General features: G+C 37.7%; 1 protein-coding gene across 1 annotated transcript in view; it reads right to left on the reverse strand.

Moving 5' to 3' along the window:
• Positions 1–24,485, reverse strand: part of URI1 (URI1 prefoldin like chaperone) — a 41,238-nt gene that overhangs the window by 14,798 nt on the left and 1,955 nt on the right. Inside the window, exons 2-4 of the mRNA XM_021540579.4 lie at positions 14,395–14,429; positions 10,361–10,439; positions 7,947–8,082 (exon numbers count right to left, since the gene is read on the reverse strand). Of these exons, the coding sequence (XP_021396254.2) occupies positions 7,947–8,082; positions 10,361–10,439; positions 14,395–14,429 (250 nt within the window). The remainder of the gene's footprint in view (positions 1–7,946; positions 8,083–10,360; positions 10,440–14,394; positions 14,430–24,485) is intronic.

Genomic DNA, 24,485 nt, shown 5'->3' on the forward strand with positions numbered 1-24,485 from the left:
AACAGGTTCTTATGCCTCCTCCCCTTCACACACACAGGAGAGGGAATTATGCATGAAACAGTCAAGGCAAAACACAACTACCACCAAGTGTGTAAGATTACTCTTACAGTTTTATAATATTCAGTATTGTATGCTTTTTTTCCCCTGTTGATATTTCACACTGTCTCAAATACAATTGCTTAAAAAAATGTATTACTTGCAGTAAATAGTTTAGAAAATTTATGCATTTTGGAAAAGGCCACTCAGGCAAAGTCCATCCTTTCCCACAAGGAACACTAAGACAAAGCTCAGGCTTTTAGGGTATTTCAAAAGCATTAGCCTTTAAACCGCACAGCAAGCTATGTGTCAAATGTACAGTCATTCTCCATTCCTCAGGCTGTTTCTAATAGCTTAAGATTCTTCTCTGAAAAAAGCCATGCATTTGCATTGCCTCCTGGATGAAATACTACTACCAAAAAAGTATGTGATGTCTGTAGCAGTGCCAAGACAGACCCAGCAGAGGACACAGCTCCTTCCATGTGCAGTCAGGGTCCTGCTCCCCTTACATGACTCCTTCATCCTCCCATCAGACAGAGCAGCTCTTATTATCTGTTAATTCACATCAACATCATCCACAGCTTTTTTGGTGTCTAACACACCCTCCAGAGTCCAAAAAAAAGAGAGGTAGTGACAAGTCTTTCTACAAAATGCTCCCATCCATGCCTTCAGCTCTTGAATATACATAAGCATATACATACTTGGGACAAATATTTCTCTGAGTTTTATCTTATATTCATAGTAAATGTGATGCTCAGCTGTTTCTTCACCACCACGAGTGTCTCACTCCTTGCCTGCATATCTAAATATTGCTCAGCAATATAGGTGATGCTGCTGCTGGAGCACCAGGCTGTGATGCTGCTTCCCGGACGGGTGCATGCTGGCTTGCTCCGTTAGGTGAGGACACCGAGCAGTTACACAGTATTTTATTTTAAAATGCTGTACAAGCATTAACTAATCTGCCCAGTGCCCTGCGAGGGAGGTGAGCATAACTCTCTCCTATTTCACAGATGAAGAAACAGACAGTTTAAGTGATTTGCCCCAGGCCACACAGCAAGGCAGCGGACAGCTGGGATTACCGTGACGCTCCAGCCTCATGTCCCCAGCCAGTCTGCTGGGCTGCTCACACCTCCCCTGCCAGAGGAAACCAAGGCTCCTGCCTGGCCAAAGCACAGACCTTCCCTTGCTCAGGCCCCTCAGCAAAGGAGGAGTCTCCTGGAAAAAGGCTCATGCACCTAAATGCAGGCCAAGCTCAGGGTCCCGTGTTTTGAACTTGCCACAGCACACTCTGAAAGCCTCCAAAGGAATTCACTGGATTTTGAAATAGACAGGAACTAGTGAGGAACAAGTCACTACAAACTCCAGGGGTTTTTATTAATTGAGACCCCCATAAAAATATTGGTAGAATAAGAGAGGTTCCACAGTCTCCTCCTCTTACTACCCTGTGGTTTAAGCTTCTTAGAGCCTTTTAAGACGGATTGAACCAGAGGCTGTTGTCCAACTTTGTCACATCCAATAATGTGAGGAAAGTCTGACATGGCTTTCAGGTGAACCCGTGTAGTTCCCATTTACATGTCTCAGCTAAATCACTTGGAAAGATAGTTCAGTGCCACAGCCCCCCAGAGCCTCTAGGACAGTTCTCCTGGACCACCAAAAGGAAAAGGTATTCAAACCAGAATCACGGTAAGTAGATTTCCTCTGCACAGCAGCCCTTCATAGTTACAGGCTGCAAGATTTTTTTACATTTAGCTCCTTTATTAGTCTGAAAGGACTTGACTGGATTTCCTTATACCATGATCAGTCATTTTTAAGAAGCAGCCCTCTGCTTGCTACAAATACACTGGTAGAGGAAAAAATAATTGGGGAACACATTTCATATTGTTGAAATGAAGTCCAGCGAAGCCAGATTTTACACGACATGACAACGTATTAATGCCAAACTGACACAAATTCTCATCTATGCGTTTTGGCTTTAATGGGTTAATTAGCTTGGCTGGATACAAATTTTAATTATCTGAGTTTGACATTAATGTCCTTGGAGTGTTGTCTATAAGGATTTGGGGAATCATAGACATCATTTTAGTTACTTCTGGAAACTGTGTGTTACACTGGGATTTAAATAGTAAGAACAGACAAGAATAGTGAGAACAGATTGATCTATTTTGAAAAGTCAGACTTTGTGAAACGGGACAAACAGAAACGAAGCTGTAGCCTAATGTACCTCGTCTTCACAGGTGTCTCACGGATACAATACAGAAAATAATCTCCTTTGAGGATAGGTGACAGGGCCGAAATTTTAGATGAAGCATAATAAAGAGTTCTGTATACAACTGAGATTTAGAGTAAAGATCTTCCTGGTACCTAACACAGTTTCTCAGGTAGAAGATAACCAGTTTTAAACACTTATTTATACACAGAGTGTTGATACAGGCCAGGAACAACCACCTACCTCAGTTCCTGACAGTGGCTCAGCTCCTCCAGCAAGAGAACCAGGAGGTACAACCTGAAGGCAGAACCTCAGTAGTTCATACTCTCACCACAGAAATTATGGGCATTACTTATTAAGTGCATTACTTATTTTCTTACTTTATAGGGTCTGCATAAGTAGATCAATCACCTGAGGGTTTTTGAATGTATTTTCAATAAATATGTATTTAATCAACAACAGAATTTTTGGTAGCCAATACTTTTCCAACTATCACAGGTTACTTGAAACAGGCAATAAAAAAGCAAGCAGTATCTACTAGAAGCTTTTTGAAACACCCTTCTCTGTTCTTTTCTGCTCATTTTTTCTAGAAATGGATTTAAGAGTGAAAAGAGAATCCTGATGACTTCTCTTTTTGCTTGCAACAAGACCTGTAAATTCATTCCTTATAAAAGCAATTGCACCAGTTCTTTAAAATGCAATCTAACCCTTTGTGCAGCAGCTTTTCACCCTTTAAAGACAATCTTCATTCTGTTTTCCTTGTTCCCTTGGTACCAAAACCAAAGTCATTTGGATTTTTTTCTGTAAAAATTTATACAGGCAATTTGGCTTTGGGAACACTAAGTAAATGCAATGCATTTCTCTTTTAGGTTCACACACCTATGTAATTGCTAGAATTATCTGAATACATTTAAATTCCTTCTAAATGAAGGAGGGTGGCATTCAGACAACTCCTCTGTTGCCCAGTAAGAATCATAAAAAAGGTAAGGGCTTATTTGAATCACAGTATGAAACTTAGAGAAAGAAGTCTATTCTCCTTACTTTGTTCTGGTGTGTTCTGGTTAAAATACCCAGACTGTGGTCCTGTGAGAAGCCAAACACCTCCTGGGAACTGCAGAGCAAATTTAGAGCACTTAGCACTGCATCGAATCAGCTCCTAACTTAACAAGGGTAAGGAAGGAACTGAGGGAGGTTATCAAACTAAGAAGTGATAATCGCAAAAAATGGTGAAAAAATGTTTAAAAGCACACTGGAACAGAATTCTCTGCTGTGCAAAAGAAGAGCAGAAAATTGTATTTTTTTAAATACAAAAAGCAAAGGCTGAATCTTTTTGCAGCATTGCCTGCACTTTTTGTTCTTAACCCCAAAAACTATGAGTAGACGAGTTAGTGTTACATTATTTAGAGTATCAGGGAAGGTATTTTTACCCTTGGATAAAACATTAAAACCTCTAAAGGCCTTACTCATTCACAGATGGGAAATGGAAAGCCTTCCTATCATGTGTTTTGGAGACAAAACCTTTTTTTCTGGAAATGCTGATAAGGAACAAATTCAAACTGGTCTTCATCCACCCGGATCATCTCATTAAAACAATGGTATCTTTTAAACCCTGTATCCTGAGCTATCGGTCAATTTTGATTGACACAAATATTTGTATTAGGGGTTACACACTGCAATTTACAATTGGGGACTATCACAATACTGTATGTTAATGTAATCAGTATTTTCATTTCATGAATTCATTTGCAGCATGACACTGCAAGGGTATTCTTACATATACTGAAGACACAATTGCTAAGTAGTTCAACAATTCTCCTATAAGTGGGATTTTTTTTTTTTATCTGATAAATTTTTAACACAATAAAACCACTCCTAGTTCTGTGTACATGCTTTAATTTCCCACCTTTTAAAATGTTTAGACACTTGGAATACCTAGCATACTGAATTAATCCACAAATATTTACAATAAAAATCTATTTAATTTCTTTCTATAGTAACTACCACAGGGACTATTGTAATGAAAAATTTCCCATCTTAAAGAATTAATGCGATTACTGATATAGAGAAGAAATGTAATTTATATCATCACAAACACGTAAAAGATATAATCCCATATTCACAAAAAGAATCTTTATTCCCTCTTTGAATTCTGAGACAATACAGTCTTGCCTTGAGGAGAACAGAAATATTATGAAGTACCTTAAGCAAGATAATTGTAGGAGAAAAAAAGTACAATTGCATTATTGTTGTGCTAAACTGTGACATACTTAAAAAGCTAATTTCTTTTATTTTAATGGAATTTGGTGTGCATATCCTTTAATCTACTTCACTATTTCTTCATATTTTTACACAAAAACACATGTGTGAAGTGTTTCCCATTATCTGTATTACCTGGTTTAACGAATTGCAATGAATTTAAAACAATTAAAAATATACTTGGAAATTCTATAAACTTCACTCTATTCACTATTTTGGAAGTAACTAAATACCTAAAATATCACAAAAACGCACAGCAAATTAAAGACCTACTGCAACTCAAATATTATTCAAGAAGACACGATCAATATTTGATGAAAAAGTAACATTTGACATGAGTGACTGTCCCAAATTTTACCAAATACATTTCAACCAATCACAGTGCTGAACAATTTGCATCTAAATCAAAAGCTAAGCAAACAGAAATGTATCCCCAAACTAGAGCTTTCTACAGCTATGTCAGCTGAAGTGCATTTAAAATTCAGTATAGTCACCCTTCAATTATTCCTTTCAATTAAATAAATTTTAACCAAGAAATTAATCTACTGTGGCTGGGTATTTCTCTATTCCACAGAAGCAAACATTTTTTCATTCATTCTCTTTTAAAAAGCAAATTTAACAAAACTACTAAGAAAAAAAAGAATGACCTAATTAGTACTAAGTAATATTTAAAGGTTTTATATATAGTACACTCTTATTGCTACCCCTAAATTCCAAGGCTTTATACTCACTGGTATTGTTTATCTGGCAAGTACTGCTGCTTAAGCATGCAAATTCACATCCCTCCATTCTTGTATGCACCCAACATACACAAAAGGAGTCAAACTGCAAAGAAAATGTCCTGTGAGCTTTGCTTCAATTACCTGTAAGGTACTGGGGGGCTCCAAGGCCAGCAGGGACAGCCCTGGTGACCAGAGGTCTCCAATACACATGAGCCAAAGGCAAGAGGGAAAACTCCTCCAAACCAGTATGGAAGAACACCCAAAACTGTTCTAGGCATCTCTTGCCCCTTTCTACCTGACAGACAGTCCCCCTAGACAACCTGAACCCTGAACAGATGCTCTCCCACTCCTCATTCAGCAGAGTGAGACACAAGAGACAACGTGCAATGAAAATGTCTTGTATTTATCTCCTTATAGTCCTAACTCTCGCTGAAGCACTGAATTACTAGGGCTGTACTAATTAAGTTTGTTTCAGTTATCTGAACAGATCTGACCAGCTAGTTATGAAAAAAACACCCATCTAAATTAAACACAGTAATATTGGATAAAAAATATAGGTCACTGAAGAAACAAACCATCAACAAGTATAACCAGGTTTATTTCAGCATGAGCATCTCTTTGCTCTGTTCAGCCCCCAGTTCCTATATATAAAAGCCTTTAAGTACACATTGGCCTTAAACACATGCTTAAAAAAGCTTTGCCCTGTTAGGACCTTCTGCCTGGCACACAGGACGTTGAGGACTGCTAGCAGTGTAATCCCCTACAGTGAGCCTGCCCTCTTTTTGCAGTGTGTGTGACCTACTCTTGGAATTTATGTCCAAAACAAAAAGATTATGTACAAAAACTCAAATCCCGTTGTGTCAATGTGATGATAATGCCCAATCACAGCACCCAGTAAACTATGCTCCCAAAAGGCCATTGAAAGCAGAAGTCACACCTGTGAAAGTAACTGCAATAAACACATAAAAGAGACTTTAAATGAATACTTTCCAAACATTAGTCTTGCAAATTTTTGTCACAAGCAGCTAATCTTATTACATAGCAATGGCCTATGGGTCTTTCACATACATAACTTTTTTCCTTAGAACAAACTAATAAAATCTCTAATATTCTCTAAGTTGCATTCACTTGGCATGAAAATAGTTTAAAGAGTTTAAATAAGTTGTATTTTTTGAGGGAGAAAAGTGTATCTAGGAAAGAAGTAACCCTTTTTCACAATCATATGTACTAATATGTTTTTTACCATCTAAAACTGAGAACAGTCCTTAAAAGAAAGTTTTTAGTTAATACCAGTGTTTTGGAGCCTCCCACTGGCAGCCATCACACAGCTGAAGTGAACTATCAGCTGAATGGAGGGTTTATATCTAGCATCAATGACTATTTTGCTTTGAAAGAAATTAGTATTTCTGAGTTCATATTTTAAATGCAATTTAAAAGATCATAAAGGAAAGAATCCAGCATTTATTGTGTGTCTCCCAGCAGACTACTTAATGTTCAAACACCTACTATGCAAAGGTCAAATGATTCCACTGAATGTAATGGTGACAAAAGTATTCTGCAGCACTGAAAAAAATATCAGATGATCAAAGAAAAAGATCTGGACCTGAGAATTCACAAGAGTCACAATAAATAATGTAGATTCAGTTCAGTAAGAAAGAAAATTGCAAAGTTATGTCAGGAGAACCAGATTAAGAAAGATAATAGGTAAAATACAAATTACATACTTTTGGCAATGTTCTTCATAAAGGAGTATTTTAAAGCAATACAGCAAATTAATTTTTATTTTAAAATCCTCAACTATTTTTACATAAATACTGCCTGCATAGAATTGGAAAAACAAGCTTATTCAGATAGGGAACCTCCAGGGTATTCTGCTGCAGGTAGCAACATGGATAGCTGCAGTCAAACAAAACCCAGCATAAATAGTTGTGGTAGTTATAATATACACAGGACAAAGCTGCAGTGAGCACCCACTGAGGAATGGGACAGGTTACAGGTAAACCAGTATGAAAAAAATCACCTCAAACACTTGTCTGAAGCAAAGAAAGGCTAATAGGCACCAAATTATTTTCCATTTTGTTGTGCTTTTTCTTCCTTGACATTTACATCAAAGCTGGAAACCAACCCAGGAATTGCCTATCTGCCCCTGTGATGGGTTTTTATGTAACTGAATTTGGTGGTGACCAACTGCACTGGATTTGGGGAGATCCAGGGACTCCACACCAGAGGAACATCAAGGGTAGGAGGCAGAAATGCAGCTGAGGTGCAAGTATAAAAAACAAGTAGGAGCAAAGTATGTGGAGAGAGAGGGAAAATAAATGGAAAACTACATGGCCAAAAAAAAAAAAAAAATCAAAAAAACCCCCAACAATAATCAAAACACAGGACAAGGCAGCAAAGAAATAAGAAACAAGACAAAATATAAGGAATAAGGTAACTAAGAGCAAAAGCACAAGGCAGTGTCCACCTCTCCTCTTTCTGGAAGAGAACACAGCATTTGTTATATCAAAAAAAAGTGAAAGAGGCCTCAATCAAGATATCCAATCAAGTCTCAAGCAAGGATGGAAGATAAGGTGCTAAACTAATACTAGACTTGAATGGGACTTCTGTTTGTGAGCTCACAAAAACAAAAAAAAAAAAGAGAACAGCACAGATATCACTAATTTTGTGTATCAATACAAGGTACATAATTTTAACCATTAAATTATGTTCAGAAACATACATACGTTTTTTTCTGTGCTCAACCAGCTCAATGGCCTGCTTTGCTGAGCATTTGGAAAACCAGTTGTCCCCTAGCAGAACAGTGATCTCATTGGTGTGGACAAGCTTTCCTGGCATGAAGGCAAGAGGACCAAAAGGTACCTGTCAAAGACATAGACATCACTAATGAAAATAAAACTTCAGTAATCATACATGTCTTAAGTTTTTTCAGAAAGCAAAACACAGATTTTAGGAAACTAAAAATTCTACAGCCGCTATTTAGTGAATGACTCATCATAAATATTCAAATTATCAAATCCATTTGAATTTAGTATTGTACTTAAAAAATCTGAAAACTTGAATTTCACCAGACAACTTGTTTTGTGACACAGAACTATACTACAGCTGAATGCTCAGCTGTAAAACAAATTCACTTCATCTGAACATATTAACCTTGATAATACAAATTATTTGAATTATATGCAGACTACATGCATTTCCTAATAAAAGCCAGATTAGCTTTGCTAAAATTTTTTATAATACTTAAATAAGTATGATCAACTCAAAGATGAGGTGCTCTTCTCAGAATCTGTCTTGCTAATATTAAGTACCCAGAAACTCCAGTGTAAAACACTGGGGCTCCCAGCAGGACCACAGCCAGTGTTTAATCTCACTCTGCTGGGTCATTCACCATGCTGCAAACCTCGACCTTCCAGGGATGCTTCACAAACAACTCTCACCCTCTAACTGCTCTCCAAGCACAAGGACAATGGATAAAAGCAGGACACTTCAAGCAGGAATACACAGGTGACAAACACATTTTAGAACTTTACATCTGCTTCCTAAATGTGAATCTCCCATTTTTACATGCATTGCAACATCCAGGACATTGGTTTTTTTTGGTCTTCTACTACCCAAATTTTACAGGCAGTGCTTGGGCAAGTCCTCTGGGTGAGGAGGAACCTTGGTCACTCCCACTCCTGCCCCCTGCACCAGCCCTGGCATTCTGACCCTCGGGCCCACTGCCACCTACCTGGCTGCCTGTGGGCTTCAATCATTAAGAAATTTGGAAACCAAAACCAAATTAGATCTAAAATGGAGATGGCATAAAGTCCACATCCACATCAAGTCTCTCTCTTTTTGGGGTAAAGATCTATCTCAGATGGTTTGTACCAGCTCCCTCTACTTTATTCTTCTGCCTTCTTCCTCAGTTTCTCAGCATAGCAACTTGTTTTCTCATTGTGTTTGTGCTGAAGCAGAGCACTTGGCCTAATGGATCTGCCTCCTTGGAAAGCAATCTTCCCTCTCTTCCATATCCAAGAGGGTCCCAGTGCTGGCAACAGTTCTCCTGACACTAAGACTATGCAGAACGTGCTTTTCCTACACGTGTGCCCTCCCTGACTTGGTTATAAAGAGGCAGACTGCATGAGCTGCCTGTTTACTCTTCCCCAAAAATGATGAAAGCAAAATTAAGCAAAACTAAAAGCATATGAAAATATTTGGCTAACAGGATAGGAACTGCTTCTATACATTTAAAGTAACAGATGTGAGTTAATATTGCTGCTTCAACCAAGAATAAGCACTATCTAGCTTTCCTTATTTTTAAGGAAGAGTTTCTATGCTTTGGAACAACACAATCTTTATGTTTCACATCATGTGGCTAAACATACACACATGACAAATGGACTACACACATAAAATCCAGAGCTGTATCACCAGCACAGCAAAGGGACACTCTCCCAACACTGTCTTACTAAAAAACCAACTCTATATCTAAGCCAGACTACCAAGGAAGGCAGCAGTCAGGCACCGAGTGCTGAATCAGCCACTCAGTTATGTGCAGTACAACTTCCCTGCCTTCAAGGATGTATCTTGAGTTTAATCTGAGAAAGGAAGAGGAAAAAAAGAGAAAGAGAAGCCAATTTGTTCAAAATTTTATTGAGTGCAAGCCAACAGGGCACATTTTACACAGGGAGCTCTGCAGTTGTTATGGAAGATTCAGAGCACCAGAAAAGATCACTATGTCAATAGGAAGATTGGTGGAACAAAAATTAGCAGCACCTTTTTATGTAAAAATCAATGTTCTAGGGTTTATTTCCATGAATCAGGAAATACTACAGCCACTTACTTCTCAGGAAATGACTAAGTACCATAATTCAGTCATAATTATCGTTTTCTATACAATAGATTTACATATCAAACATGTCAGGTTTTGTGTTAAGCATTTATGTCATCAGCTTTCAGTTGTCAGTAACACTGTAATTTATAGTGGATTTCAAAGAAAAGAGAAAGAAACAAAAGCAAAGGTTTAACTATTATCATAATAAATGTAACATTACTAAGTACTGGCAACCTGACTAACACCTCACCTCCAGTGGAGGCAGCCCAGGTTTGAACAGCTTTAGCCCATTTTCTTGTGAGAACTTTGCCATGTACATACCATGACATCGTAGGACAACTTGTCAGGCAATGTCTGGAGTCGTTCCTGAAGAGCCTCATAGTCACTCTCCACCTTCTTCCTGTTGAGAAATTCAAGTTGGTTCAATTTCACAGCTAAAGTAAAGAGTTAATGGTTTTCTGCTAGTAAATCAAAACCATACCAAAAATACAAAAAAATTAACTGTTTTACTCTAACATAAACAGCTGACAGATTAATAACTCATTTATAAAAGACATGGGATGACAAACATAATAGCTAGATTATTTTCTAATAATGTGTATTAAGATAGGTAAATTACTATTTTACATCGTGCATGTCTCATTCAGCATTAGAATTTTTCATGGTGCAAAGAAGCAGTACTTTCACTAGGATTTGGAGTATCTGACTCCATGTTCAAATCCAAGTTATAACACCACCAGTATTTAGAAAAATAACTGAAAATCCAGTTTATGCTTTCTAAGAGGCAAATTCTTCAAATTATCATTTGTAATACAGAGCTCATATATTGACCTTGGTTTGAGCTGACATAAATAAGCAAAATATTAATTAATTTTGATTTTCTCATGAACTTTGTATTCCTATCGGGAGCCAACACTCCTGAAAGATGGCTCAACCACCACCATTCTGTCACATGTTCAAGCATCCCTTCTGATACTTCTCTAAATTCTAACTAAGGCTCATGCTACATGTTGCTACCCAGGAGAGAAATGATCTGGTGAACTGGGAAAAGATATTCATTCCCTTGGCAGGCACCTGGCTTTTCACAGGACTTTGCAAGAAACAGCACTTCAGTGGTTGCAAAGATTTTACTGTGTGCAAAACAAGCAACTACACTCCCTCTTAAAAAGCCTTTTTTTGTAAAAGCAGTTTTAAATACTTAAATTTGTCTGGGGAAAGTCTTTTAATGGACCCCTGCCATTCTAAAGATGGTCAGAAATTAGTTCCTCCATGAAGTAGCTAGCATATAAATGTCAGGTTTGATGATATTGTTTACTTGTACTTCCAAACAATAAACATATATATGGTAGTAAATTCTGCAATAAAAGGCAACTGAAAGCACAGAGCAGCACAGTTAACAATGCTGACCCAAGATGTAAATTACAGGTTTTCTGAGGATGATTCAGGAAAGCAATCTATAAATGTGCTGAAAAATGCATGTCATAGTTGATAACACAACTCTCAAAATATTACCATTGATTTTCTTAGATTCATAAGCAGAGTGAAATCTTTTTCAGCATTCATTTTGAAAAATTATCTGATACTCTTATGTTGCACTCATTTGCTTCACAGTTGAACTCTGTAACCACCCTACTTTATACCTATTTTAAGTTGTTGAACTCATCCTGAAAAAAAGAATTTAGGTTTTTATACCACTTGGACACTAAAACCATATTCCACATAACTGATTTACAAAAGATGCTTGCTGCTGCTTTGCTCTGACAGCAGATTTCTCCCAGACATTTTAGGCAAGTCTTTCTGTCTGTTGCCCACATAAGAGTGAAAACATAATTTACTTCCTTCAAAGAAGGACAAACTCATGAATCTTAGCAAAATGCACTGAGATATTTTGGGGGAGGAAGGAATATAATGAAAACTTGGTGTCAACAATAACAGTCAATTACTTAATGCTATTTACAGAACCCAGCCTTTGCCTCTAGAGATCTGGATTTGAGAAATGGACTCCAAGCAGCCACTGAAAAGCAAGGCCTGGCAATATGTCTCAAATAAAGGAGAGGACTCCACGGGAAGAGCCTGGCACGAAAATCCCTCACTCATAGCAGGATTTCCACCATTTCATGGCTGAAAGTCACTCAGCATTTCTTCATTAACCTGAAAAGAAGACACTAAGGTCTGACTGCTGCATGTTACTCAATGGTCTGACCAGGGTCCAGGAGAAATCACTTGCCGCAGAAGCTGTGCTACTTTAGAAGCAAAGCATCCTGCTTTTTGTACTGGGACTGCTGCCCCTTGCTGAGCAAACCTCCACCAGGGCAATGGGGTCACATCCTGAACTGGGCCATGCAGATAAAGAACATTTAAATTGATCATTTTAAATAACTAGCCTCAAACAGCATTACGTAAGGAAGGAAGCTCTCTCTTCATGTACAGCTGATGCTTTCACAAGCGCTGGGCTGTGCCTGTGCTACAGTCTGCCACAACAGGCAATGAAGAACCAAAGGGAACAGGGAGGAAGAATCCTGGGATTCCAGCTATGAATATGTCCCTTGAAGGGGAAATGCATGTCTATCTATTAATCACATACCCAACCCATTATTGGATTCATGGCTTTAGAAATATACTTCAAAAAGTGCCCTAAAAAATGGGAAAGAAAATAATTTAATGAAAATATATTGAGGCTGAGCATTTTAAAACCCTATTGTTATTCACCCAATTCTATTTAACATCTTTCTGTGTCACTGACTACTTAAAAGGTCTTACGTGAACAAATTATTCAGTTGAAACAAGAGCACTCAGCTCTTGCACAATCAAGATCTAAATAAGAGTACTAAATTTTAAATTATTTTTATGAAATAAAGATTGTATGGATGCTATAAAAACTGCTTTTCTGTGTAAAAGAAATCAGTAAGTTATTTTTTTCATTAGAGGTTCTATGCCCAAAACCCCCAAGTTCAGGGGGTCATTGCCAGAGTTGGCACAAAAGCAAACACAGAGCAACTCCTCCTTCCAACGCCAACACTCCCAGGCCACTCCACAAACCTCAGCCATTGTAAAAAGGAAAATGACTGTCACAATTTTCCAAACGCTCAAAAATCTGTTCAAGTTTTGCAGCTTTCTGCCAAATAGTTTATTTCTGAAAAGCACTGTCTCTGAGTGGAAGAATGCACATGCAGAATTTCACACAGGAGCCAGTAGGCACAGACACTGCAAAGCTCCTGAGAAAGTGCATGAGCTAGAGATAGCCTTCACCACAACAGCACCAGTAGGCACTTCAATATTTCCCTTATTGAAAATTAATGCAGCCTCTGAATTTTAAACATAAATGAAACATATTAGTTTTAGATTATTTTTGCGAGCCAATAGTCAGAATTTAATATGATGATGTGTATAGATTGCCTTGATTTTTTTTCCTCTTATCCAGCGCTTGCAGCCTATGTGCATTTAAACTAAAAACATTTGATACACACTAAATATAAATTATTTGCTTGGAGATCTTTCAGGCATGAAGAAAAAGCCTCTTAAAATAAATTTAAAATATTATATGCTTGATGGTGTATAACCAAAGGTTTAATCTCACCACTAAAGGGGCAGTTGCTGTGATTCTGCAATAACCCTGCAGACAATAATCAAGACAGCTCCTGTTGTTCTCTCAGTAAAATCATGGTAAACACAGCATGGATATATCGTAATTTGATATCTGTAAGATCAACTGTTATATCTCACAGTAACTCATAATATAAGATTTCATTCACCATTAAATGTACATTTTCCTCAGATGTCATACAAAACTATTATTTACTAGGTATGTTTTCTATTAACCACAGATTGCCAACAGAGAAAAAAATGCCCAGAGATAATTTTTTGTATATAACAAACCATTTATTTTAAGTATTAAAAACTAAGCTTTAGCATGTACTTTACTTGGTGGGGGGAGGTTATCAGTGAAACATTACTTTCCACATTGTTTCAGCACATGGAGGGGAGCAAGTGGAATTTCCCTACTTGCTCCCTAGATAGAAAACAGCAATAATTCTACCCTGGGAGCATCTTTTCACCATTCAGGCAGATTAAGCATTCCTCCAACAAGGTTACTTGGGTAAAAATGACAGATGAGATAGGTTTTTAAGGCAGAAGTATAAACACTGAGGCTCACTGTATTTGTAATTCAATTGTATCAGTGAGAAATAAATATATTTTAAGGAGAGAACATTGTAACAATTCTAAGCTATCACTAACTAAAATCCCCAAAACATGCTAGCAGGATTTGGCTCCCATCAGAATAAACACCAATACTTTACTAAAACATAACTAGGTTACTCATCAGTATTTTAGACATGTAGACTTTTTTTACTTACCAGTGCTGGATTTTTTCTTGGCAGCCAGTGACCACCTGTCATTAAAACAGATAACTACTCATGAAAAAAACAAAGCTAAGCACACAGCTGCAATGTCAATGCATCAGAAACTAGAACAGGAGCTTTACAGATTTGGTGCTGCCTCTATCCACATTTTTATTTGTCAGGGCAAAGGCATGTGAATGGCCGTTGTTAAGCAGCACACTTTATCACAGGCTAATGCAGAGTGATAACCACAGAAAAAAATTACAGCTTTTCACTTCTTATTTTGGTGCAATACCTGCTCCATAACTATTATGTGACACACGATCTGAGGTAAGTAGCAGTTTGTGCAATCTGCCAATCTATTTTCAGTGTTACACGTTTGCAGAATAAGAAAACAACATAAATTATAACAAGACATCAACGTAACTCCCATACTCAGTCATTAAAAAGCAAAACAAGTAAGTCTCACATCAGCAAAAACATTTTTCCGCTATCAGTACGTCAACAAATGTTTCCACTGGCCACTTGAACTTGAAAAAGCACAAATTAACTTTGTGCAGTGTAAATTTGGATATTTGACACCATGATGGGCTGCTGGCTTCTTGTCTTTCTGGGTATCAAACTTACTTCCTTATGCCACAGGCTTTCCCAAGAAATACAAAAGAATTTACAAAATAAAGCACACTGTTAAGATTAAATACTTTTACCTTTTTAACTGCAATTTTTAGACTATATATAGCAAACAGGCAGGATGCTGAAACCTGTGACCTTCTCTGCCACAATTACATGGAGATTTTGTCTTTCAAAACATATTCTGATCTCTGAATAATAGTTACCAAAAATACAACACAAACAATTTCATTCAATTATATGAAATGCAATGAAGCCATGAGGCAGTTAAATATGTCTAGACAGTTTCTCAATATAAGCGTTTTCTAGATTCGTTTTTTACAAATTTCGTTCTTCCTATAGCCAAAATAATGCTAACATTCGAAAGCAATTAATGAGAAAATTTGCAGAGAAAACAATAACATACATTCAAGTACCACTGAAATCACTGGAGCAGATAATTCTTTTTTTTTTTTTTTCCACACAACAGAATGAAAGACTTTTTTTTTTTTTCAGTTAGCATATGTGCAGCTTTTGCACAACAGATCTCAGACCCTGCACTTCCTACTCATGGAGGAGTAAAAAAAACGGGACTACTTTGTGAGCTAATAATTCTTTAAACAGAGCAAAGTTCTGAAATGAAAAGGATCAGCTTTACATTTGTGGTTATGTTATTTCATAATCCATCAGGAAAGTCAGTCAGGTAGCTCATCCCACATAAGCCAAGTTTAAATTTATCATTTGCTTTAAACTCCTACAAATCAAATGCCTAGCAAAATATCTTCCTTAATGTGCAAGGCAACTATTTTTAAGCTTGAGAGTAAATACACAGACTTGTACAGGACATCAAGCCAGAAATCTAATTCATACTATTAATATGAAGCCCATTTTAAGAGTAAAGTTTCTGCAGAAGACATAAATTGTCTGATAACAAAGCTAAGGCACACTGGAGCCCGTCACTAATAAATCAAGGAGTCCAAACCTATTCTATCCACATCCTTCTTCCTTTCACATTTGGCAGTGATTGTGAAATACACAACATAATTTAGCATACAAAAATGTTTATGAAATCCTTTAAGAAAGTTTCAATTTAATTGCCCCATTTCAGATGAAGATGGAAAAGACAGGAAGCTTTCCATTCCCAATACATGACTTTCCATGCATGAAGTGAGCTGAAAGCACAAAAAGAAAAGCCCTGCAAACCATAAGAGCAGCATGTTCATTAACCTCTACATGATAATCCTTTCGTAGCTGCATATTAACTAGTTACATATTCATAATCATTTACATTATTTAGAGGACCTTCTATGAAAATTTCCAGGCTATATCCATTAGCCACAATGTTAAAGGTTGCAGAAGATAGTCTACTTAATGTTTCCAGGAAGCTTTTTTAATTAGTAAATATGTAAATTGGGCACATATGTTTTTTATGTTTTTAAGAAATAGTCCATCAGTAAAACAGCATAGGGGCATATGCTGTTTTCACCACCCTTTATCCCCCTTAAAAAAAAAAAAAAAAGGGAGAAAATCAATAACACCAATCAATTTTAATTTAATTCTTCTTCTTCGATATAATCTCTCTTGAAAGGATACCAAAGGGTGGAACCAACAACAAAACTTTTCATTTCACTGGCCAGCATAAAATGAGACCTTTTACAGAAGTGCTAAAATATACCACCTTAAAAACGTTGCAGGCTGCACTTCTGGAACTGAACTCTATTAGAAGAATAGAGAGAATAAATATTGAAAAAAAGATGGAGATCAATTATGCATATGACCTTTATTAGGTCAGTCTCACTGTTTGGATAACAACTGGTCTTATCACAGCAAAGAAACAAATAGATAAATATATAATCAAATCTTTGAGTCTTTGGCTTTAATCAAACACAGAAAAATCATTAGTCTATCTTCCACACATAATTTATATCCAGAGTTACAATTAAAGAATGAAAAACCCTTTTAGCGTAAATAAAATAAATGACCTGCTTGTTTATTCACTGGAGTTCAATTTACCTGGACAGCTAGTGCCACCAAGTATGCCTTACTTTTAAGACATCACAGTGAAGCAGTACCAACAAACTGAATTCTCACCTTTTAGGAATAAACTGTATGAGCTTGTGAATGCACGTGGTTATCAGTGGCTTATCTGCATACTAAAATATTTATTAAACTACACTTGCAGCAGATTTAACTTTACCTAATCATGGGTCTAGTTATTAAAACAGGATCCACTGTCAGAAAATATATTGCATAGTCTTAAAAGAAAGCAAATAGGCAAATATCTTGTTTCCTTCCTTTCCACCAACAGCAGGTTGTCAAAATGCAGTGCTTCTCAAGCCCCTGACCCACCAGAACCACACCTGCAAGCTCCACAAGCTCCCTGGCGACTGGGGAGAAGCCATCCCTGCGGGAATTCCTGCTAGATTAAACCCAAACCCTTACAGCAGATGATGTGCTTGTTCTGTTCTCACTGCTATGTGCCTGAGCTATTTCTAAGGATACCTGTGTTGCTACTTTTAAGGAATCCCTCGTTTGTAGATGTCACAAGCAGAGCACGAGGATTAGCTTTAGACCTGTGATCATGTCCCAGGTGTCCCCAGCTCCACCGTGATCCCAGGGCAGATCGCAGGCTAATGACTCCAAATCACCCCCAGGCAACTCCTGTCACCCAGCCAAGGACTTCATTAGCTGACCAGACAGAGAATTCCTTCTGTGCAACACATTCTCCCTTCCCAGTCTATCTAATATGCTACCTTCCCTAAATCTGCTCCATAAATTCAAGTGGGCAGCACTTTGAAAAAGCACTGCACTCATTCTGCAGGCTGAGTTACAACCACTGGCTGTGGTCAGGGCTGGGAAGGGAAGCCAGAGCTCCTAATTCAGCAGCCACGCTCTACCATCACTTCCAACATCTCCCTGGCAATGAGGACAGGTGAGAAGGATGCTGTAGCACAAAGCAGATCCTTACCTGTACATGCCATGGGTCTCTAACCTATCCCACATCAGCCCAGCATGTCTTCACCCTCCTATACTAGAGCACTTCTTTCCTGCACCTTATTTTTCCTTATCTCTTACTTCTGCAGGTGCTCCCATTACTAACAGCTGAATACAATTCTCTGTGGTGCTTCTGATTAACAAAGTGATGCACAAAGAGTTCTCGTCTCCTCTCCATTCCACGACTACGTTGTTTTATTGAGGTACTTCTCCAAGGTTGGGGGCATGCAAGCTAGGCATAACCTACAAAGGTGCTGGGTTTAGCACACAGAGAGCAATTCTCTCTCATCCCTTCTGAACAGCAGTAAGACAAGCTGCCAAGTCAGAACATTATTTATGTCTCAGCTTGTGAAAATTTTAAGTAACAGAGCTGGTCCTGGTATCACCTGCAGATGCAGACAGCTTGGGGTACCAATGTAAACCGCTCTATGTGAGCAGTACAGTTATGTTCAAGTCCAGAGAAGTAGAAATTTTTAAGTTTCCAAGATGGAAGTCAAATTCAATGAAAATGATGAAAATAAAAATGTCACATCCAATTAGGAAGAGGTCCTAAATGAATGAGAGGCCATTTCCACACTTGTAAGTGTGAAGGTGGAAATGTGAAGCACAGCACAAAAAAAAAGTTTCCCTTTAAACAAGTTGCAAGTTAGGCCAAGCAAATGTCTGCTGGTTCTACATGCACACTTGAGCATTTTGCTTCAAAACTGTGGCTCACAATCTGGCTGGTCTTCTGAAATTAGAAGCTAGGGACACAGATCTAATCCCAGCTCTGATTCTGTTTCTTCTATATGGCCTTGAGCAAATCACAACCTCTCAGTCTACATTTCTTCATCTGCAAAATGGGGATAATAGTATTAACCTACCCACCTCAGAGTGTTTAATGATGATTAATTAATGTGAGAAAAGCACTCTAAAGATGTAAGAGCACTATATAAGTGATAAAGCATTATTTACCACTTGAAAAGTAATCTGAATAAAATCAGATATGCAAGTAATTTGTTTACATGTAGCAATAATATAATTTGTGACTATTTAATCTTGAATTAGTCTCACTTTAAACATCCCTTTCAATCACATTTCCAGTTACTTAGGGAAAAATGACAGTATGGAATACTTTTTGTGGAAGCAAAGCAAGTAATGAGGTGGTAATTAAAGTAAGGGTCTAATAAAGTCTAAAACCAATGACTTGCCTTCAGCAGACTGTCCCTGCCATTTGGGACTGTAAAATATCTCTGTTTCAACCTAGGTCCTGCTGTTCAGAACTTGCCACCAGTGTGTGCCGGTTTCCTGAAATGCAGGTCCATGTTTGCACGGCTCATGATAAATCCAACATCATTTCCATTACTGACTTCCTTCAGGTGACTCCAACTCTGCATAGTTCTAAATGTTAAATATTCCACATTCAAGTATTTACTATGGTTAATACATGCACATGAGCTGCCTCCATCTGGGAATGTTTGCAGTATCACAACCCTCTCTGATATGCAACTCATGCATGAGATTTCTCTCTTGTACCCCAAACACTAAAATTTTACCAGAAATTACCAGTTCACATACCACTTTACATTACAGAACAACACTAATGGGTGGTCAAATATTTAATCATATCTTGGTAACAAGGATGTAACAAGCCACAGAAAAAAAATAAACATTTAAAATGAATTTTCATTTTATCCTCTAGGAAACTACACAGTACTTGCCTAGAACACAGCAATCACTGATGGAGAAAGACAGAAATTAACATCTGTACAATTGTTTTTCCTAGAGCCCCATTTTCAATCAAAAAATGAAATAAAACTATTAAAAATTCTTCAGTCTGTTGGCACACTGTATGATCTAATGCAAAAGGAAGAAAGCACTTCTGAGCTCTCATATTCATTTATTAAATCATATTACTCAAAAATGCTATATTCCAACAAATTATTAACATAAAACTCCCTTTGGGTGGAAACTTTTGCCTTTTAAAGAAATATGTTTAAAAAGAATACTGCAGAAAAAGAGAGCAAGAAATCTGAATCATGGCAAACATTTTTTCCTGAAGTAAAAAATATTGCTTAGAAACATAGCCACAATTTTTACTTTTCTTTACAAGAAAACAAGTGAAGATCTACATTTTCCTATTAATTGTGTATACACCTTTGGGTCTTGCAGTTTTGCAGAAAAAGTAGTACAGAACTATTATTTATCAATAAATAAATACTAAGTTCTGATGAAAATTATTTTGGGAAGCTCAAAAATGCTACACAGCAAAAAATCCCATGGGTAGCAGGCTGTCTTCTGCTGAGCGAGTTCCACCAACTCCAAACCAACTGAAGTAGGGCAAGCAAGGAACACAGAGTAAGATCTCATCCTTCACTGGCAGCAAGCCAGTGTCCATGTCTGTAACTCCATCTTGAGACAGAAAAAATAACTCAGTATTTTAGCTGAGGTCAGGTAAATACATTTGTGTGGCTGCACCATATCCAGGCTCACCGAGGTACCCAGAGAGCAGCAGACCAGCACAGGCACAGAACTCTATGATCTAAGCAGCCCAACATCTCAAGCAGGTTTTGCAAGCTTTGATGGAGTTTATGGTGTAAAAGCTATGCTGCTAGCAAAACCTAAGCTTAAGTGGCTTAAAATTGCCATGAGCTGTGACACCTGCCTCACAGACATAGCTGCAGGCTGTGGTTCAGCTTTCAGCCACAGTGCTGAGTAAACTCAGCATCCTCCCTCCCTGGCTCCTGATACTCACTTCCACTGTCTCATCCTCCCAGCCCCGAGACAATATGCTGACAGTCATTTGTAACCACGTCAGGAATCCACAGTGGATGAGAAATAGTCCAGGAAGGATGGGAAAAAAAAAAGGAAAAAATGTCAACAATAAAGTTTGTTTTTAAGCTAGATCCCAGCCCAGTTCACTGACCACTGTCACAAATGTGCCACCCTAAAACTCCTAAAGTTTGTGTGAAAAAAGTACACATAAAAAGATAAACAAGTTGTCCTATTTTAAGTCACTTGGACAACTCACATGATCATTAAAGAAAATTTTGAGCAAGTGTCTGAGACTGTTGCTCCTGTGCTGCAACCTATGCTAACAGACAAGAGGAACTACAAAAGCAGCACCTGCACAGTGCAGCACTGTCTCAGTGTCAACCAAACAAACACGAAACCATAGAGTACCTGCTGCTCTGAGGGCATCAAGAGGTAAGCTCTGAGCCAGCAGATCTACCTGCAACACTGATTAAACAGACTAAAAGCTCAGACAAAAACAAAGTACAATTTCACAACCTAAAAGGATTAAAGAAATACTTGAGATGAGGAGCATCCAAACAGACCTGAGAAGACAGGTTACGAGCTTAACCTACAGAATGGAGATCTGCAAAGATACTGAAGACCATTCCCAAATGGCACCCTGGTCACTGCCTCTACTCACAGCCTCTGCAGACAAGTTGTAAGAGCAGCACAATTCAGTAACACTTAAATTTTGTGCATATAATCTCATCTACACATTTTAGTTACCAATGAGGTTGAACACACACAGGCTTGCCCTCTCCAGAATAAAGGCAATGCTCTTTAAATTCTTTTGTCAAGTCTCCTCCAATTACCATTAAAAAACCTACTGAAGATCTATAAATTTATTTCACAGCTCTTGGCACTATATAAACTTGTGGGTATTTAACTCCTACTAATAAGAACATGGACAAATATTGACTAAAAAAGTAAAAGTGATGATCAATTAACACTGGAGGAACAATAAGTATTCCATAAAAAGCTTCCAGATCATGACTGAATTAGGGCTTTTACTTGAATGCACAACCTAAAAAAAATTACTGGAACCAGTGGACAGGGTGGAGCGTATGTCATCACAATTTCCAAAAAGGTAATTGTCCAGGCACCTTTTAAAAAGGAATAGGGCAAATAAAGCTTCAGACAGGTTCTTTTTAAAAGAAGCACATTAAACCAAGCTTTAGACACTGTTCTCTTTTCTCAAACAGTTATTGTGTAAAATGAAGTCCTGCTGCACTGGTGGCTCATACCCAGGCGTTTTCTGGATTCTGTGAACTTGGACATAGTTTGGAAAAAATGCAAACCATGGGAGACACTGCACTGCACTGGAAAGCACATCTGAGTCTCATCTGTGAGTCTACAGGCAAGCACTTCCTGATTTCCAGTGGCTCCTGCAGCAGCATCAAGTGAACAAGACCCTACTCTGCTTCACTGCTCCTTTTCCAACTGCAGGAACAGCTCTAAAACTGCCAAGATGCTGATTTCATAGCACAGATATTACTTGGAAAAGACAAACAGAAGCAGTCAGCCACCGAGTAAATAATGTAAGAAGAGGAAACAATTTAAAAGAGTGTAAGCTAAGGATTCTGTGATTTGTTTCTCCATAACCCACTTACAAGTTTTTTAACTGTCAAAAAACTTTAAGTACCCAGAATCTTGAAAACCATTCAGAAAATAAAGATTTTACAGCTCTACCATTTAAATTCATAAAAATTAAGAATATGTCATAATGCACAATGGCCAAAGAGTTACAGTAAGAGCTGCACTCAATCTAATTGTGCTTTGCTGTCGTGGTGAGTGACAGGAGAGTCACTTCCTTGCCCTAATTTTTCTACAAGGAAAACAAAAAAGTATGTCTGTCAGTGCAATACAAAAAAAATCATACTGCCATCTAATACTGGAATCCTTTAGATTCTCCATGCCTGTGTCTGCACTCTGCAAATGCCTCTTGGGTCTAATTGGCTCTGTAATGTCTCCCATTACACGTATTGTCATTGCATTGCTCAGAAACTATAGAACATATCATCCCACTGTAAATTCACTGTCTACACAAGTCTTTCCAAATCATACACATCTGACTTGTCAACTTCCCATCAGTTAGTAATCCCAACCCACTTGATTGTAGGAATAAATGTATATCAAATATTATGTTTAAACGTAGGCCCTATAGCATGAGAAACCTCCTATTTAAATATTCATTTTATAATTCCTGTACTAACTTGCAATAGATTTACTGCAGTATTTTCAGCTAACATATATTGTTTTTACAAGTAATCCATGACACATACATTATACTCTTCTTACAGAAATACTGAAAACTTTACGCAGGCATTGTGCTTCCAATGATGGTCTTTATCATGAAAATTACTAGATATTCTTCTATAATTTATCCCCAAGATACACATTCTAAGTCATGTTTTTATACAAAGTGCCTTTAGTAGGAGCACTGAAAATTGCTTTTAACAGTTTGGTCTTACTATCACCACAAATTAACAAGATGAAATCTGTCCAACAGGCAAGCAGTCCTAAACAAGAATTAAAATTACTTTTCACCAGGGGTCCTAAACCTAGAAGTTGCAGTCTTCACCAGATTAAAGACAGAAAGCCATGGACATCCTTTCTTTCAGTATTTTTAAGCAGGAAGGAAGCCTCAGTTCACAAGTTTTCCAGGGCAGCTCTTTAGCACTTAAAAGCTCAAACCCGTAGCTGAACCAGGGTTGTACAATGGCCTGGGTGTTAAAATAACCAACCACAAATCAAATATTATCTTTAATGCTGAAGATAGATACTTTTGTATTCCACAATTTCACTAAAAATTGCCTTCATATTAATGGGAATAAATAGGTTTCCTTGCACTTAATCAAGCGTCACTGGGACAGCACAACATCCCAGTAATTAAAAGAAATGTATTTGCCTGCCAGTATATAGAGATATTGTTCTGGCTAAGTAATTTTACTATTTTCTATGATCCTCACACTGCAATTACTAGTTTACTGAAGTAATTCTCCTTCATCTCTGTGGTGAGACAAAACAGGAGCCTTCAACTTTAGTGATTCTGTGGGAAAAATACGGATCTCTGAGAAGAGCTGGCTGAAATGAAAATACCTCCTCCATCTTAAAATACAATATTTTTGTAACTGAAAATACCGTTGTAATCCAATTATATATATTCATTGCATAGAGGGAAAGTCTACTATATCTTCATCACGGCACTCCATTGTAACCAAGATATGTAGTTCTTTAGTATAATTTCATATTGAAGCTGAAGTGTTCCATTTTTTTCAGCCAATTTGCAGAAATTATGTAAAGTTTCCCTATGATAAAATATAACTTTGGTACATCAGCCTAACAGAGGCTTAATTAATGGTCTCCTGGGCCTCTTTTCCACTGGAGCAGATCTGTTTAAGAAGAGTCTTAAACTTGCTTACAGAGAGGTCTTACCAGGAACTGGGAATAATTCTCTGTGGCTATGGCAGACATGTGCTTACACATTATGCCTGACACTAATGCACCAGAGAAATTATTCTTCACCAGATTCCACCACCCTGAAAATTAACCAAAGGAGCCTAAGCAGGTGAGTTCCTATCACCAATTCTTCGCATGATGGGTTCCAATTCTTGCAGGGCAGATGATGCAGTGGATTCCAGCAGACCCTCTTATTGTTCATCCACATAAACCGTCAGCTGGCTACACAGGTGTTTGAGCAGTGATCTAACAGGTATTCAAAAGTATTT

Source organism: Lonchura striata, chromosome 11 (assembly GCF_050655825.1).
Source record: "Lonchura striata isolate lonStrDom1 chromosome 11, ASM5065582v1, whole genome shotgun sequence".
Classification (NCBI taxonomy): Eukaryota; Metazoa; Chordata; class Aves; order Passeriformes; family Estrildidae; genus Lonchura; species Lonchura striata.